Source organism: Hyperolius riggenbachi, chromosome 7 (assembly GCF_040937935.1).
Source record: "Hyperolius riggenbachi isolate aHypRig1 chromosome 7, aHypRig1.pri, whole genome shotgun sequence".
In the NCBI taxonomy this organism is placed as follows: domain Eukaryota; kingdom Metazoa; phylum Chordata; class Amphibia; order Anura; family Hyperoliidae; genus Hyperolius; species Hyperolius riggenbachi.
Genome location: NC_090652.1, coordinates 278,901,303 through 278,918,856, shown reverse-complemented (window position 1 = coordinate 278,918,856; position 17,554 = coordinate 278,901,303). Strand labels below are relative to the sequence as shown.

At 49.9% G+C, this 17,554-nt stretch overlaps 1 protein-coding gene across 1 annotated transcript in view; it reads left to right on the top strand.

Annotated features, from left to right (window-relative positions):
• The window catches only part of KIF5C (kinesin family member 5C), a 148,244-nt gene that overhangs the window by 23,458 nt on the left and 107,232 nt on the right, over window positions 1-17,554 (top strand). Inside the window, exon 2 of the mRNA XM_068245840.1 lies at window positions 16,840-16,930. Within this exon, the coding sequence (XP_068101941.1) occupies window positions 16,840-16,930 (91 nt within the window). The remainder of the gene's footprint in view (window positions 1-16,839; window positions 16,931-17,554) is intronic.

Sequence of the window (17,554 nt, the reverse complement as noted above, 5' to 3'; positions counted from 1 at the left end):
ACCAGGAACAAGCTTGTTCAGGGTCTATAACTAAAGGTATTAGAAGCAGAGGGTCAGCAGGGCTGCCAGGCGACTGGTACTGCTTAAAAGGAAACAAATATGGCAGCCTCCATATACCTATCACTACAGTTCTCCTTTAAATTTGCTTGGACCCTCACTTTAAGAGAGTACATTTGAAATCGGCGCCGATAGACTTGGGCGCAGGATACAGCGGTATATGGCTGATCCGGCTTCTGCACAAGTCCGGGCCGATTTAATTACTATTCCCCCTCCAGGCCGCCATGGATGGTGGGGGAATGAAATAATTCGGCTTCCAGCGATTATTATGTTTTTAAGCAACCTCGGCTCCATCTTCTGACTGAGCCGACGTTACTCACTGAGCGCTGCAATAGGAGTGATTCCTATTGTAGTCTATGGAGGCGCCGGCTGCGCCCAAATCTAGCAGCGCTGAAAAGCACTGCTCCGTTTTAAGAGCAGAGAGGAAGTTCTGAGTTCAGGCCAACAGCTGCTCTGTCTAGCTGTCAGAATAGTGTGCAATTGAGCAGACAAGCTGACTGACATCTTTGTATAGAACTTATCCACGAGTTGCTTTTGTAAAAAATAAAGGAGATACTGAGATTGCCTCATGAGGAGATGGACTAGTCCAAAGCCTGTCAGATTTCTACTACTTATGTAAAGGTGGCCACACGCCTTACATTTTTATTTTATTTTGATTCAATTTGACCAGTTGGATTCAGTTTTTCGGTTGACTGTTTAACAGACACATGTTCAAGATTGCCACAATTTGGAAAAGAAAATTGTTACTGTGGAAAAAGTTGGCTGTGTAGAAAACCTCTCTTGCATGGCAACCTTTCACTTAAAGGGAACCCGAGGTGAGAGATATATGGAGGCTGCCATATTTGTTTCCTTGTAAACAATACCAGTTGTCTGGCAGCCCTGCTGAGCTATTTGGCTGCAGTAGTGTCTGAATCACACCAGTAACAAGCATGCAGCTAATCTTGTCAGTTCTGACAATGTCAGAAACATCTGATCTGCTGCATGCTTGTTCAGGGTCTAAAAGTATTAGAGACAGACGATCAGCAGGATAGCCAGGCAAGGCAACTGGTTTTGCTTAAAAGGAAATAAATATGGCAGCCTCCATATAACTCTCACCTCGGGTTCACTTTAATAAACTTTTGATAATTTTGCATTTTACATAGAGCTACATTTCCCACTGTGACATTTATCACCAGATTCCATCTCTGCACATCTATCAATATCTCCTGTGATCATCATTTGTTGTCTAGCATTACAATCACCACTGAACACCATATTACTACATTTACCACACTTTATTTTGCTACAAACATGCAATGATTTCCGTTTTATTAATTGCATAAATAAATAAAGTACTATAGTTACATATTATGATTCACACTTCATAACCACACACACACAGGCGTGTGTGTGTATGGTGTGTGTGTGTGTGTGTGTGTGTATGGTGTGTGTGTGTGTGTGTATGGTGTGTGTGTGTGTGTGTGTATGGTGTGTGTGTGTGTATGGTGTGTGTGTGTGTATGGTGTGTGTGTGTGTGTGTGTATGGTGTGTGTGTGTGTGTGTATGGTGTGTGTGTGTATGGTGTGTGTGTGTGTATGGTGTGTGTGTGTGTGTGTGTATGGTGTGTGTGTGTGTGTATGGTGTGTGTGTGTGTGTGTATGGTGTGTGTGTGTATGGTGTGTGTGTGTATGGTGTGTGTGTGTATGGTGTGTGTGTGTGTGTATGGTGTGTGTGTGTGTGTGTGTGTATGGTGTGTGTGTGTATGGTGTGTGTGTGTGTATGGTGTGTGTGTGTGTGTATGGTGTGTGTGTGTGTGTATGGTGTGTGTGTGTGTGTATGGTGTGTGTGTGTGTGTATGGTGTGTGTGTGTGTATGGTGTGTGTGTGTGTGTATGGTGTGTGTGTGTGTATGGTGTGTGTGTGTGTATGGTGTGTGTGTGTGTATGGTGTGTGTATGTGTATGGTGTGTGTGTGTGTGGTGTGTGTGTGTGTATGGTGTGTGTGTGTATGGTGTGTGTGTGTGTGGTGTGTGTGTGTATGGTGTGTGTGTGTGTGTATGGTGTGTGTGTGTGTGTATGGTGTGTGTGTGTGTATGGTGTGTGTGTGTATGGGTGTGTGTGTATGGTGTGTGTATGGTGTGTGTGTGTGTATGGTGTGTGTGTGTGTATGGTGTGTGTGTGTGTATGGTGTGTGTGTGTGTATGGTGTGTGTGTGTGTGTGTGTGTGTGTGTGTGTGTGTGTGTGTGTGTGTGTGTGTGTGTGTGTGTGTGTATGGTGTGTGTGTGTATGGTGTGTGTGTGTGTATGGTGTGTATGGTGTGTGTGTGTGTATGGTGTGTGTGTGTATGGTGTGTGTGTGTGTATGGTGTGTGTGTGTGTATGGTGTGTGTGTGTGTATGGTGTGTGTGTGTGTATGGTGTGTGTGTGTGTATGGTGTGTGTGTGTGTATGGTGTGTGTGTGTATGGTGTGTGTGTGTGTGTGTGTGTGTGTGTGTGTGTGTGTGTGTGTGTGTATGGTGTGTGTGTGTGTATGGTGTGTGTGTGTGTATGGTGTGTGTGTGTGTGTATGGTGTGTGTGTGTGTATGGTGTGTGTGTGTGTATGGTGTGTGTGTGTGTATGGTGTGTGTGTGTGTATGGGTGTGTGTGTATGGTGTGTGTGTGTGTATGGTGTGTGTGTGTGTATGGTGTGTGTGTGTGTATGGTGTGTGTGTGTGTGTATGGTGTGTGTGTGTGTATGGTGTGTGTGTGTGTATGGTGTGTGTGTGTGTGTATGGTGTGTGTGTGTATGGTGTGTGTGTGTGTATGGTGTGTGTGTGTGTATGGTGTGTGTGTGTGTGTGTATGGTGTGTGTGTGTGTGTGTATGGTGTGTGTGTGTGTGTGTGTGTGTGTGTGTGTGTGTGTATGGTGTGTGTGTGTATGGTGTGTGTGTGTGTATGGTGTGTGTGTGTGTATGGTGTGTGTGTGTATGGTGTGTGTATGGTGTGTGTGTGTGTGTGTGTGTGTGTGTGTGTGTATGGTGTGTGTGTGTGTGTGTGTATGGTGTGTGTGTGTGTATGGTGTGTGTGTGTGTATGGTGTGTGTGTGTGTATGGTGTGTGTGTGTGTGTGTGTGTGTGTGTGTGTGTGTGTGTGTGTATGGTGTGTGTGTGTATGGTGTGTGTGTGTATGGTGTGTGTGTGTGTGTATGGTGTGTGTGTGTGTATGGTGTGTGTGTGTGTGTATGGTGTGTGTGTGTGTGTATGGTGTGTGTGTGTGTATGGTGTGTGTGTGTGTATGGTGTGTGTGTGTGTGTGTGTGTGTGTGTGAACCCGACCTGGTGAGGTTCGGTTCTGCAGCGGAGAAGACTGGGAGCCTCCGGAGCTGCTGCGAGGGCTCAGGATGGCTGCCACGGGCTGGAGGAAGCCCCAGGTAAGTGGATCCCTTTTTTTTTTTTTTTTCTAAGGAGAACTGTAGTGAGAGGTATATGGAGGCTGCCATATTTTATTTCCTTTTAAGCAATACCAGTTGCCTAGCAGCCCAGCTGATCTATTCGGCTGAAGAAGTGTCTGAATCACACCAGGAACAAGCTTGTTCAGGGTCTATAACTAAAGGTATTAGAAGCAGAGGGTCAGCAGGGCTGCCAGGCGACTGGTACTGCTTAAAAGGAAACAAATATGGCAGCCTCCATATACCTATCACTACAGTTCTCCTTTAAATTTGCTTGGACCCTCACTTTAAGAGAGTACATTTGAAATCGGCGCCGATAGACTTGGGCGCAGGATACAGCGGTATATGGCTGATCCGGCTTCTGCACAAGTCCGGGCCGATTTAATTACTATTCCCCCTCCAGGCCGCCATGGATGGTGGGGGAATGAAATAATTCGGCTTCCAGCGATTATTATGTTTTTAAGCAACCTCGGCTCCATCTTCTGACTGAGCCGACGTTACTCACTGAGCGCTGCAATAGGAGTGATTCCTATTGTAGTCTATGGAGGCGCCGGCTGCGCCCAAATCTAGCAGCGCTGAAAAGCACTGCTCCGTTTTAAGAGCAGAGAGGAAGTTCTGAGTTCAGGCCAACAGCTGCTCTGTCTAGCTGTCAGAATAGTGTGCAATTGAGCAGACAAGCTGACTGACATCTTTGTATAGAACTTATCCACGAGTTGCTTTTGTAAAAAATAAAGGAGATACTGAGATTGCCTCATGAGGAGATGGACTAGTCCAAAGCCTGTCAGATTTCTACTACTTATGTAAAGGTGGCCACACGCCTTACATTTTTATTTTATTTTGATTCAATTTGACCAGTTGGATTCAGTTTTTCGGTTGACTGTTTAACAGACACATGTTCAAGATTGCCACAATTTGGAAAAGAAAATTGTTACTGTGGAAAAAGTTGGCTGTGTAGAAAACCTCTCTTGCATGGCAACCTTTCACTTAAAGGGAACCCGAGGTGAGAGATATATGGAGGCTGCCATATTTGTTTCCTTGTAAACAATACCAGTTGTCTGGCAGCCCTGCTGAGCTATTTGGCTGCAGTAGTGTCTGAATCACACCAGTAACAAGCATGCAGCTAATCTTGTCAGTTCTGACAATGTCAGAAACATCTGATCTGCTGCATGCTTGTTCAGGGTCTAAAAGTATTAGAGACAGACGATCAGCAGGATAGCCAGGCAAGGCAACTGGTTTTGCTTAAAAGGAAATAAATATGGCAGCCTCCATATAACTCTCACCTCGGGTTCACTTTAATAAACTTTTGATAATTTTGCATTTTACATAGAGCTACATTTCCCACTGTGACATTTATCACCAGATTCCATCTCTGCACATCTATCAATATCTCCTGTGATCATCATTTGTTGTCTAGCATTACAATCACCACTGAACACCATATTACTACATTTACCACACTTTATTTTGCTACAAACATGCAATGATTTCCGTTTTATTAATTGCATAAATAAATAAAGTACTATAGTTACATATTATGATTCACACTTCATAACCACACACACACAGGCGTGTGTGTGTATGGTGTGTGTGTGTGTGTGTGTGTGTATGGTGTGTGTGTGTGTGTGTATGGTGTGTGTGTGTGTGTGTATGGTGTGTGTGTGTGTATGGTGTGTGTGTGTGTATGGTGTGTGTGTGTGTGTGTGTGTGTATGGTGTGTGTGTGTGTGTGTATGGTGTGTGTGTGTATGGTGTGTGTGTGTGTATGGTGTGTGTGTGTGTGTGTGTATGGTGTGTGTGTGTGTGTATGGTGTGTGTGTGTGTGTGTGTATGGTGTGTGTGTGTATGGTGTGTGTGTGTATGGTGTGTGTGTGTATGGTGTGTGTGTGTGTGTATGGTGTGTGTGTGTGTGTGTGTATGGTGTGTGTGTGTGTATGGTGTGTGTGTGTGTGTGTATGGTGTGTGTGTGTGTGTATGGTGTGTGTGTGTGTGTATGGTGTGTGTGTGTGTATGGTGTGTGTGTGTGTATGGTGTGTGTGTGTGTATGGTGTGTGTGTGTGTATGGTGTGTGTGTGTGTATGGTGTGTGTGTGTGTGGTGTGTGTGTGTGTATGGTGTGTGTGTGTATGGTGTGTGTGTGTGTGTGTGTATGGTGTGTGTGTGTGTGTGTGTGTGTGTGTGTGTGGTGTGTGTGTGTATGGTGTGTGTGTGTGTGTATGGTGTGTGTGTGTGTATGGTGTGTGTGTGTGTGTATGGTGTGTGTGTGTATTGTGTGTGTATGGTGTGTGTGTGTGTATGGTGTGTGTGTGTGTATGGTGTGTGTGTGTATGGTGTGTGTGTGTGTGTGTGTGTGTGTGTGTGTGTGTGTGTGTGTGTGTGTGTGTGTGTGTGTGTGTGTGTGTGTGTGTGTGTGTGTGTGTATGGTGTGTGTGTGTGTATGGTGTGTGTGTGTGTATGGTGTGTGTGTGTGTATGGTGTGTGTGTGTATGGTGTGTGTGTGTGTATGGTGTGTGTGTGTGTATGGTGTGTGTGTGTGTATGGTGTGTGTGTGTGTATGGTGTGTGTGTGTGTATGGTGTGTGTGTGTGTATGGTGTGTGTGTGTGTGTGTGTGTGTGTGTGTGTGTGTGTGTGTGTGTGTGTGTGTGTGTATGGTGTGTGTGTGTGTATGGTGTGTGTGTGTGTATGGTGTGTGTGTGTGTATGGTGTGTGTGTGTGTATGGTGTGTGTGTGTGTGTATGGTGTGTGTGTGTGTATGGTGTGTGTGTGTGTATGGTGTGTGTGTGTGTATGGTGTGTGTGTGTGTATGGTGTGTGTGTGTGTATGGTGTGTGTGTGTGTATGGTGTGTGTGTGTGTATGGTGTGTGTGTGTGTGTGTGTGTGTGTGTGTGTGTGTGTGTGTGTGTGTGTATGGTGTGTGTGTGTGTATGGTGTGTGTGTGTGTATGGTGTGTGTGTGTGTGTATGGTGTGTGTGTGTGTATGGTGTGTGTGTGTGTATGGTGTGTGTGTGTGTATGGTGTGTGTGTGTGTATGGTGTGTGTGTGTGTATGGGTGTGTGTGTATGGTGTGTGTGTGTGTATGGTGTGTGTGTGTGTATGGTGTGTGTGTGTGTATGGTGTGTGTGTGTGTGTATGGTGTGTGTGTGTGTATGGTGTGTGTGTGTGTATGGTGTGTGTGTGTGTGTATGGTGTGTGTGTGTATGGTGTGTGTGTGTGTATGGTGTGTGTGTGTGTATGGTGTGTGTGTGTGTGTGTGTATGGTGTGTGTGTGTGTGTGTATGGTGTGTGTGTGTGTGTGTGTGTGTGTGTGTGTGTATGGTGTGTGTGTGTATGGTGTGTGTGTGTATGGTGTGTGTGTGTGTGTATGGTGTGTGTGTGTGTATGGTGTGTGTGTGTGTGTATGGTGTGTGTGTGTGTGTATGGTGTGTGTGTGTGTATGGTGTGTGTGTGTATGGTGTGTGTATGGTGTGTGTGTGTGTGTGTGTGTGTGTGTGTGTATGGTGTGTGTGTGTATGGTGTGTGTGTGTGTATGGTGTGTGTGTGTGTGTATGGTGTGTGTGTGTGTATGGTGTGTGTGTGTGTATGGTGTGTGTGTGTGTGTGTGTGTGTGTGTGTGTGTGTGTGTGTGTGTATGGTGTGTGTGTGTATGGTGTGTGTGTGTATGGTGTGTGTGTGTGTATGGTGTGTGTGTGTGTATGGTGTGTGTGTGTGTGTATGGTGTGTGTGTGTGTGTGTGTGTGTGTGTGTGTGTGTGTATGGTGTGTGTGTGTGTATGGTGTGTGTGTGTGTATGGTGTGTGTATGGTGTGTGTGTGTGTATGGTGTGTGTGTGTATGGTGTGTGTGTGTGTATGGTGTGTGTGTGTGTATGGTGTGTGTGTGTGTATGGTGTGTGTGTGTGTATGGTGTGTGTATGGTGTGTGTGTGTGTATGGCGTGTGTGTGTATGGTGTGTGTGTGTGTATGGCGTGTGTGTGTATGGTGTGTGTGTGTGTGTGTGTGTGTGTGTGTGTGTATACACACTATTTCATAATTCCTCCTCTTTGTTGTTTATACAAACAACAACATTTGGTATATAATTAATAGTTACATACAGTACAGGTTCAATGTCAAAAAATCGAAAAAAAATAGGACATTTGTTTGGATCTCTTGATCGAAAACAATAATATCCTTCCAATTTTTCTGGTACAACCGATTGTTTTAATTGAATTGGAGTCAAATCGAACAGAAAAATTGTAACGTGTTGCCACCTTTAGGCCTTTTTCACAGTAGGACGTTGCGGTTTGATGCCCCCAAAAATTTGCAACGCAACTTAATGCCCCGTTATTGTCGCATACAGTAGAGCATACAGATGATGATAAAGTATGTTTCCAAGTCATTACTGAGCATGTGCAAACAGTCTAACGCAGCTAATAACGTGTATAACGCACACCATGCAGTACTTTCTAATAATGCTACACGTTACACACAAACGCAACGTGTGCACTGTGAATGTCGCACAGACTTAGTATTGCTGTGCGTTAAGGCTCATACACACATCAGACTATAGTCTTTGGAAAATGAAAGATCACAGACCAATCTTACCACCCTTCCTGTAGTATAAGAGCCATACTCTACACAGTCTTTTCTATGGAGCTGAACTCCACATCAGAAAAAAATCTTTGCAAGATGCTGCACACAAACATGCTGTACAGACACAAAAGATCAGTATCTGCAAAAGATCTGTTCCTGCCAAAAATCCATTCCTGCAAATTGCAATGATAGTCTATGAGATCTGCAGATCATCACACACACATGATTTAACTGACATTCATCTGCAGAGCAAGCAATCATCCGCAGATCTGAAAATCCATCCTGGTAGATCTGATCTGCAGATGAATGTCTGTTAAACAAGGTGTGAATGATGATCTGCAGATCTCAGACTATCATTGCAATTTGCAGGAATGGATTTTTGGCAGGAACGGATCTTTTGCAGATACTGATCTTTTGTGTCTGTACAGCATCTGTGTGTGCAGCATCTTGCAAAGATTTTTTTCTGATGTGGACTGCAGCTCCATAGAAAAGACTGTGTAGAGCAGGGGTAGGGAACCTTTTTGGCTGAGAGAGCCATAAACACGACATATTTTAAAATGTAATTCCGTGAGAGCCATACAAAATGTTTAAAACTAAATACAAGGAAATTTGTGCATCTTATGCAAAACCAACACTTTAAAGTACAATATGTGTCTGAATTATTTTTAATAACGTTGTTATGCAGTCCCCATTACATATATTCCCTTCTTCAGAGTGCTGGGCGGGGGGGAGATGGCTAAGGGTGGAGAGTGGGGAAGGCCGGTTAGGGTGCTAAGTGGGGGAAGGCAGGTCAGGATGGGAGCAGCAGGTAATGTTGCAGGGTGGGAGAGGCTGGTCAGGATGGGAGCAGCAGGTAATGTTGCAGGGTGGGGGGAGGCAGGTAATGTTGCAGGGTGGGAGAGGCTGGTCAGGATGGGAGCAGCAGGTAATGTTGCAGGGTGGGGGGAGGCAGGTAATGTTGCAGGGTGGGAGAGGCTGGTCAGGATGGGAGCAGCAGGTCAGGTTGCAGGGTGGGGGGAGGCTGGTCAGGATGGGAGCATCAGGTTAGGTTGCAGGGTTGGGGCAGGCAGGTAATGTTGCAGGGTGGGGGGAGGCTGGTCAGGATGGGAGCAGCAGGTCAGGTTGCAGGGTGGGGGGAGGCTGGTCAGGATGGGAGCAGCAGGTCAGGTTGCAGGGTGGGGGGAGGCTGGTCAGGATGGGAGCAGCAGGTCAGGTTGCAGGGTGGGGGGAGGCAGGTAATGTTGCAGGGTGGGAGAGGCTGGTCAGGATGGGAGCAGCAGGTCAGGTTGCAGGGTGGGGGGAGGCTGGTCAGGATGGGAGCAGCAGGTTAGGTTGCAGGGTTGGGGCAGGCAGGTAATGTTGCAAGGTGGGGGGAGGCTGGTCAGGATGGGAGCAGCAGGTCAGGTTGCAGGGTGGGAGAGGCTGGTCAGGATGGGAGCAGCAGGTCAGGTTGCAGGGTGGGGGGAGGCTGGTCAGGATGGGAGCAGCAGGTCAGGTTGCAGGGTGGGGGGAGGCAGGCAATGTTGCAGGGTGGGAGAGGCTGGTCAGGATGGGAGCAGCAGGTCAGGTTGCAGGGTGGGGGGAGGCTGGTCAGGATGGGAGCAGCAGGTTAGGTTGCAGGGTTGGGGCAGGCAGGTAATGTTGCAGGGTGGGGGGAGGCTGGTCAGGATGGGAGCAGCAGGTCAGGTTGCAGGGTGGGAGAGGCTGGTCAGGATGGGAGCAGCAGGTCAGGTTGCAGGGTGGGGGAGGCTGGTCAGGATGGGAGCAGCAGGTCAGGTTGCAGGGTGGGGGGAGGCTGGTCAGGATGGGAGCAGCAGGTCAGGTTGCAGGGTGGGGGGAGGCAGGCAATGTTGCAGGGTGGGAGAGGCTGGTCAGGATGGGAGCAGCAGGTCAGGTTGCAGGGTGGGGGGAGGCTGGTCAGGATGGGAGCAGCAGGTCAGGTTGCAGGGTGGGGGGAGGCAGGCAATGTTGCAGGGTGGGAGAGGCTGGTCAGGATGGGAGCAGCAGGTCAGGTTGCAGGGTGGGGGGAGGCTGGTCAGGATGGGAGCAGCAGGTCAGGTTGCAGGGTGGGAGAGGCTGGTCAGGATGGGAGCAGCAGGTCAAGTTGCAGGGTGGGGGGAGGCTGGTCAGGATGGGAGCAGCAGGTCAGGTTGCAGGGTGGGAGAGGCTGGTCAGGATGGGAGCAGCAGGTCAGGTTGCAGGGTGGGGGGGGAGGCTAGTCAGGATGGGAGCAGCAGGTCAGGTTGCAGGGTTGGGGCAGGCAGGCAATGTTGCAGGGTGGGGAGAGGCTGGTCAGGATGGGAGCAGCAGGTCAGGTTGCAGGGTTGGGGCAGGCAGGTAATGTTGCAGGGTGGGGGGAGGCTGGTCAGGATGGGAGCAGCAGGTCAGGTTGCAGGGTGGGGGGAGGCTGGTCAGGATGGGAGCAGCAGGTCAGGTTGCAGGGTGGGGGAAGGCAGGTAATGTTGCAGGGTGGGAGAGGCTGGTCAGGATGAGAGCAGCAGGTCAGGTTGCAGGGTGGGGGGAGGCTGGTCAGGATGGGAGCAGCAAGTCAGGTTGCAGGGTGGGAGAGGCTGGTCAGGATGGGAGCAGCAGGTCAGGTTGCAGGGTGGGAGAGGCTAGTCAGGATGGGAGCAGCAAGTCCGGTTGCAGGGTGGGAGAGGCTGGTCAGGATGGGAGCAGCAAGTCAGGTTGCAGGGTGGGAGAGGCTGGTCAGGATGGGAGCAGCAGGTCAGGTTGCAGGGTAGGAGAGGCTGGTCAGTATAAGAGCAGCAGGTCAGGTTGCAGGGTGGGGGAGGCTGGTCAGTATAAGAGCAGCAGGTCAGGTTGCAGGGTTTGGGCAGGCAGGTAATGTTGCAGGGTGGGAGAGGCTGGTCAGGATGGGAGCAGCAGGTCAGGTTGCAGGGTGGGGGAGGCTGGTCAGGATGGCAGCAGCAGGTTAGGTTGCAGGGTTGGGGCAGGCAGGTAATGTTGCAGGGTGGGAGAGGCTGGTCAGAATGGGAGCAGCAAGTCAGGTTGCAGGGTGGGAGAGGCTAGTCAGGATGGGAGCAGCAAGTCCGGTTGCAGGGTGGGAGAGGCTGGTCAGGATGGGAGCAGCAGGTCAGGTTGCAGGGTGGGGGGAGTCTGGTCAGGATGGGAGCAGCAGGTCAGGTTGCAGGGTTGGGGCAGGCAGGCAATGTTGCAGGGTGGGAGAGGCTGGTCAGGATGGGAGCAGCAGGTCAGGTTGCAGGGTGGGGGGAGGCTGGTCAGGATGGGAGCAGCAGGTCAGGTTGCAGGGTTGGGGCAGGCAGGCAATGTTGCAGGGTGGGAGAGGCTGGTCAGGATGGGAGCAGCAGGTCAGGTTGCAGGGTGGGGGGAGGCTGGTCAGGATGGGAGCAGCAAGTCAGGTTGCAGGGTGGGAGAGGCTGGTCAGGATGGGAGCAGCAGGTCAGGTTGCAGGGTGGGGGGAGGCTGGTCAGGATGGGAGCAGCAGGTTAGGTTGCAGGGTTGGGGCAGGCAGGTAATGTTGCAGGGTGGGAGAGGCTGGTCAGAATTGGAGCAGCAAGTCAGGTTGCAGGGTGGGAGAGGCTAGTCAGGATGGGAGCAGCAAGTCCGGTTGCAGGGTGGGAGAGGCTGGTCAGGATGGGAGCAGCAGGTCAGGTTGCAGGGTGGGGGGAGGCTGGTCAGGATGGGAGCAGCAGGTCAGGTTGCAGGGTTGGGGCAGGTAGGCAATGTTGCAGGGTGGGAGAGGCTGGTCAGGATGGGAGCAGCAGGTCAGGTTGCAGGGTGGGGGGAGGCTGGTCAGGATGGGAGCAGCAGGTCAGGTTGCAGGGTTGGGGCAGGCAGGTAATGTTGCAGGGTGGGAGAGGCTGATCAGAATGGGAGCAGCAGGTCAGGTTGCAGGGTGGGGGGAGGCTGGTCAGGATGGGAGCAGCAGGTCAGGATGGGAGCAGCAGGTCAGGTTGCAGGGTGGGAGAGGCTGGTCAGGATGGGAGCAGCAGGTCAGGTTGCAGGGTTGGGGCAGGTAGGCAATGTTGCAGGGTGGGAGAGGCTGGTCAGGATGGGAGCAGCAGGTCAAGTTGCAGGGTGGGGGGAGGCTGGTCAGGATGGGAGCAGCAGGTCAGGTTGCAGGGTGGGGGGAGGCAGGTAATGTTGCAGGGTGGGAGAGGCTGGTCAGGATGGGAGCAGCAGGTCAGGTTGCAGGGTGGGGGGAGGCTGGTCAGGATGGGAGCAGCAGGTTAGGTTGCAGGGTTGTGGCAGGCAGGCAATGTTGCAGGGTGGGAGAGGCTGGTCAGGATGGGAGCAGCAGGTCAGGTTGCAGGGTGGGGGGAGGCTGGTCAGGATGGGAGCAGCAAGTCAGGTTGCAGGGTGGGAGAGGCTGGTCAGGATGGGAGCAGCAGGTCAGGTTGCAGGGTGGGGGGAGGCTGGTCAGGATGGGAGCAGCAGGTTAGGTTGCAGGGTTGGGGCAGGCAGGTAATGTTGCAGGGTGGGAGAGGCTAGTCAGGATGGGAGCAGCAAGTCCGGTTGCAGGGTGGGAGAGGCTGGTCAGGATGGGAGCAGCAGGTCAGGTTGCAGGGTGGGGGGAGGCTGGTCAGGATGGGAGCAGCAGGTCAGGTTGCAGGGTTGGGGGAGGCTGGTCAGGATGGGAGCAGCAAGTCAGGTTGCAGGGTGGGAGAGGCTGGTCAGGATGGGAGCAGCAGGTCAGGTTGCAGGGTGGGGGGAGGCTGGTCAGGATGGGAGCAGCAAGTCAGGTTGCAGGGTGGGGGGAGGCTGGTCAGGATGGGAGCAGCAGGTCAGGTTGCAGGGTGGGAGAGGCTGGTCAGTATAAGAGCAGCAGGTCAGGTTGCAGGGTGGGGGGAGGCTGGTCAGTATAAGAGCAGCAGGTCAGGTTGCAGGGTTGGGGCAGGCAGGTAATGTTGCAGGGTGGGAGAGGCTGGTCAGGATGGGAGCAGCAGGTCAGGTTGCAGGGTGGGGGGAGGCTGGTCAGGATGGGAGCAGCAAGTCAGGTTGCAGGGTGGGGGGAGGCTGGTCAGGATGGGAGCAGCAGGTCAGGTTGCAGGGTGGGAGAGGCTGGTCAGTATAAGAGCAGCAGGTCAGGTTGCAGGGTGGGGGGAGGCTGGTCAGTATAAGAGCAGCAGGTCAGGTTGCAGGGTTGGGGCAGGCAGGTAATGTTGCAGGGTGGGAGAGGCTGGTCAGGATGGGAGCAGCAGGTCAGGTTGCAGGGTGGGGGGAGGCTGGTCAGGATGGGAGCAGCAGGTTAGGTTGCAGGGTTGGGGCAGGCAGGTAATGTTGCAGGGTGGGAGAGGCTGGTCAGAATGGGAGCAGCAGGTCAGGTTGCAGGGTGGGAGAGGCTGGTCAGTATCAGAGCAGCAGGTCAGGTTGCAGGGTGGGGGGAGGCTGGTCAGGATGGGAGCAGCAGGTCAGGATGGGAGCAGCAGGTCAGGTTGCAGGGTGGGGGGAGGCTGGTCAGGATGGGAGCAGCAGGTCAGGTTGCAGGGTGGGAGAGGCTGGTCAGGATGGGAGCAGCAGGTCAGGTTGCAGGGTGGGGGGAGGCTGGTCAGGATGGGAGCAGCAGGTCAGGGTGTGGAGAGGTAGGTCAAGTTGCTGGGTGGGCAGGTGATATTGCTTGGTGGGGGGTAGAAGGCAGGTGAGGTGCTGGGTGGGCAGGTTGGTGGGGGGGAGGCTGGTGAGGTGCTGGGTGGGCAGGTGATATTGCTTGGTGGGGGGGAGGCTGGTGAGGCGCTGGGTGCGCAGGAGATATTGCTCGGTGGGGGGGGGGGAGGATGGTGAGGTGCTTGGTGGCAGGTTTAATACTAAATAACAATTATTCTATCTAACTGAGTTAACCAGTCTGTCCCTAAGCTAAAATCTCCCAAAGTGCTGCTTTAGACAGCACACTCACTAGGCCAGGCAGCGTGGCGGAGTTCCACAGCGCGGGCTCCAGCCTTTCCTCACCACTGGCCGCAACACCAGTCTCCGCACTCTGCGTCACCATGGGGGCGGAGTTACAATACGCTGGCCGCGGCGGCTGGAGGAGGCGGCGCACAGCATGGCCATGTGAGGGGAGGCGGAGATCTAGGAGGAGGCGGACTAATGAGGATGGAGGCCGGACACGGAGGAGGAGGAGGCGGCGGCGGCACACTAATTTAAATTTTGACACAGTCTCCCTGGCCGCGCTGTCACCAGGGATTTAGCGAGCCGGAGAGCCACATGCAGGCTTGAAAAGGGCCATATGTGGCTCGCGAGCCATAGGTTCCCGACCCCTGGTGTAGAGTATGGCTCTCATACTACATGAAAGGTGGTAAGATTGGTCTGTGATCTTTCATTTTCCAAAGACTATAGTCTGATGCGTGTATGAGCCTTTAGTCTGCGTTGAAACATTTTCTAACATGCGACTTTAACATCACACTGTGAAAGAGGCCTTAGAGACCGCAATATAGGAGATGAGTAGTTTATAGTATTTTTTTACTCCTAGGAGAAATGTACTTCTAAAGGTATCCACACAGCATACAATTATTATTTTTTTTATTCAAGGATTGCAATTTATTTGATTGGTCAGATTTTTGAAATGTAACAATGTACTACAAACATGTCAAATTTTTTCCCAATTATGTAAAACACAATTGAAAACTTGCTTGGTTCTGTACATCAAGAAATTGTCAATCTACCCTACACCATTCAGTTTCAATATAAATGTTTCAGAAAAATCCAACTTCTGCTTTTTTATCAAATAAAAATGGGAAATTCAATCAGATTTCTCAAACACATGAAAAAAAATAAGCTTTCAATTTTACTGTACAACTGATCGTTTTTATCGAATTACCATAAAATTGGATAATTTTATTGTATGGTGTGTGTGTGTGGCCACCTTAAAGGACACCCGAGGCGAAAATAAACTAATGAAATAAACAATTGTATCCATCTTCCTTTTCCTAAAGATGACTTTTTAAGATATTCCACAGTTTTATTTTATGTTTAAATCTACTTTTTAAGTTTTAACTGTTTTATTGTTTTTGCTCAATGACACATTCATTGAAGTATGCCAAAGCTAAAAATCTATGAACTACTACTCTTTATCTCTTTCTCCTATAAGTATGTGTACACAAAATGTTAGTATTTTGTGATGGTGGTCCTTTTCTCAAATCAAGTCAGTGGTGGATTACAGCTGATGCAGTGAGCAAATCCATTTAAGATCTCTATATAGGGGTGGAGGATATGTATGCTCACTCACAGCCTTGAGAGACAAAGTGGCCAATGGGTCTTATAGCCTAAAGGGATAAGGGATCGTACAATATGTGAAGGGAAGCTGTGTAAGGGCCCTTTTCCACCAGCGCGTTTGCGCTGGCTGAATCGCAAAACCGCAAACCGCTAGCGATTTTACAATCGCTACGGTTTGCTTTTTAACATAGGAATCGCGGTAGGTCATTTCCACTACCGCGATTCGCTTTTGTCGGGAACGCGAACGCGCGGCGGAGCGATAATTGCCGCGATTTTGCTATGCAGTGCACAGCATAGCAAAATCGCGGCCGCAAACGTCGGGGGAATCGCCGGTTTTGCGATTCAGCAATCGCTAGCGTTCAGCGTGAACGCTAGCGATTGCAGGTGGAAAAGGGCCCTTAGGGCCAGTGCACACCAAAAACCTCTAGCAGATCTGCAAAACGCTAGAGGTTTTTGAAGCAGATTTTCAGAGCGATTCCTAGGCATGTTTAGAGAGGTTTTCTACACATGCCTAGTGTTTTTTGGAGCGGTTTTGTGTAGCAGACTACAAATATTGTTACAGTAAAAGCTGTTACTGAACAGCTTCTGTAACAAAAACGCCTGAAAACCGCTCTGATCCAGCATTTTTCAGAGCTGTTTTCCACTTTTCTATACTTTAAAATTGAGGCAGAAACGCCTCAGAAATCTGAAAAATGCTGCAGCCCCCCGAGTTTGTGGAAATACCGAACCGCTCTGGTGTGCACCATCCCATTCACTTTCATTAGCCAAGCGGTTTTCAAACAGCTAGCGTTTTTAAAAACGCTCCAGCACCGCTCTGGTGTGCACCAGCCCTATGAGTAGTGGTCAGTGGCCAAAGTATCCTAAGTGAGGCCAGAAACCCACTAGGAGCGATTTCTAAGTGGTAGTGATTTGAAAAAGCTCTTGCTGTTGCAATGCTATGGGTGATTTTTATAAAATCACATCGCTCAAGTAGGATCACACCCATAGCATTACATTAGCAAGAGTTTTCAAATCGCAAAGCACTCAGAGAATCGCTCCTAGTGCGTGTCTGGCCTGAGACAATATGCTTGCCTAAAGAGGTGTGCTTTCAGGTTGAGCCTAAAAAAGGGGTAAGTGTGGATGTGTTAAAGGACAACTGAAATAAAAGGTATATGGAGGCTGCCATATTTATTTCCCTTTAAACCATACTGATTGCATGGCAGCCCTTATGATCTATTTGGCTGCAGTAGTGTCTGAAACACACCTGAAACCAGCATGTGGCTCATCTTGTCAGATCTGACAATGTCAGCAACACCTGATCTGCTGCATGCTTGTTCAGGGTCTATGGCTAAAAGTATTAGAGGCAGAGGATCAGCAGGGCTGCCTGGCAACTGCTATTGCTTAAAAGGAAATATGGCAGCCTCCATATCCCTCTTGCTTCAGTTGTCCTTTAAGGGAAGGAGTTACTGAGGTGGAGGGAGGACTAAGAGAAGTCTTGTAAGGAGAAGTGAGAAGAGTTGACCAGAGAGGAAGGAGGTCAGGGGAGTTGTTGATAGTAGAGTGGAGAGTGCATGTAGGATTGTATCTGGAAATACATTTATTTAAATAGTGATGTTACACATTTTATTTTGTATCCTTTACAGCAAAGTAAGCCCTACGTCTACGACAAAGTATTGACTCCGAACAGCACCCAGGAGCAAGTGTACAACGCCTGCGCCAAACAGATTGTCAAAGGTAACTGGAGACCCTGCAAACTGTATGAATAAAATGACTACCTTAAATACAATTGCCAGTAGGTAAACAGAGGCGCCAATGAGGATAAAACCAGTTTAAAAGGGAGGAAGTTGGTGTACTTACCTCCCTCGTAGAAAAGACTGTCAGACGTTACTATAATTCACAGATATTTAGATACTCCAAACGTGCAACGCGTTTCGCAGGTCACAATCCTGCTTCATCAGGCAATATATTGGAGAATGCAAAATCGGGTCTGCAACGTGGCCAAGCGCCTCTGTTAGCCTCACTCTTGGTGGAGGGTGTATCCCCAATTTTCTTACCATCTACAGAGAGCAACTTCTTAAACCTGAGTGGGGTCAGGTTATAATTCTCCCTGCCTGTGGTTGCCTTTGTGGCGACCCATGTTTGTGAGTATAACCATTGTTCTTATACAAGAATCTACAATTTATGTAAATACTACACTATATTGGGCTCTCGGTTTTGTTATCTATTTTATACCTTAAATACAAGCATGGTACCCAGGGGCTTAACTAGAGAGGAGCAGCAAGTATGATTGCAGGGAGAGCTCAGAGCTGTGGGGACCCCAACTTCTACCCTTCCCATCCTCTGATACAGGGGGCTGTA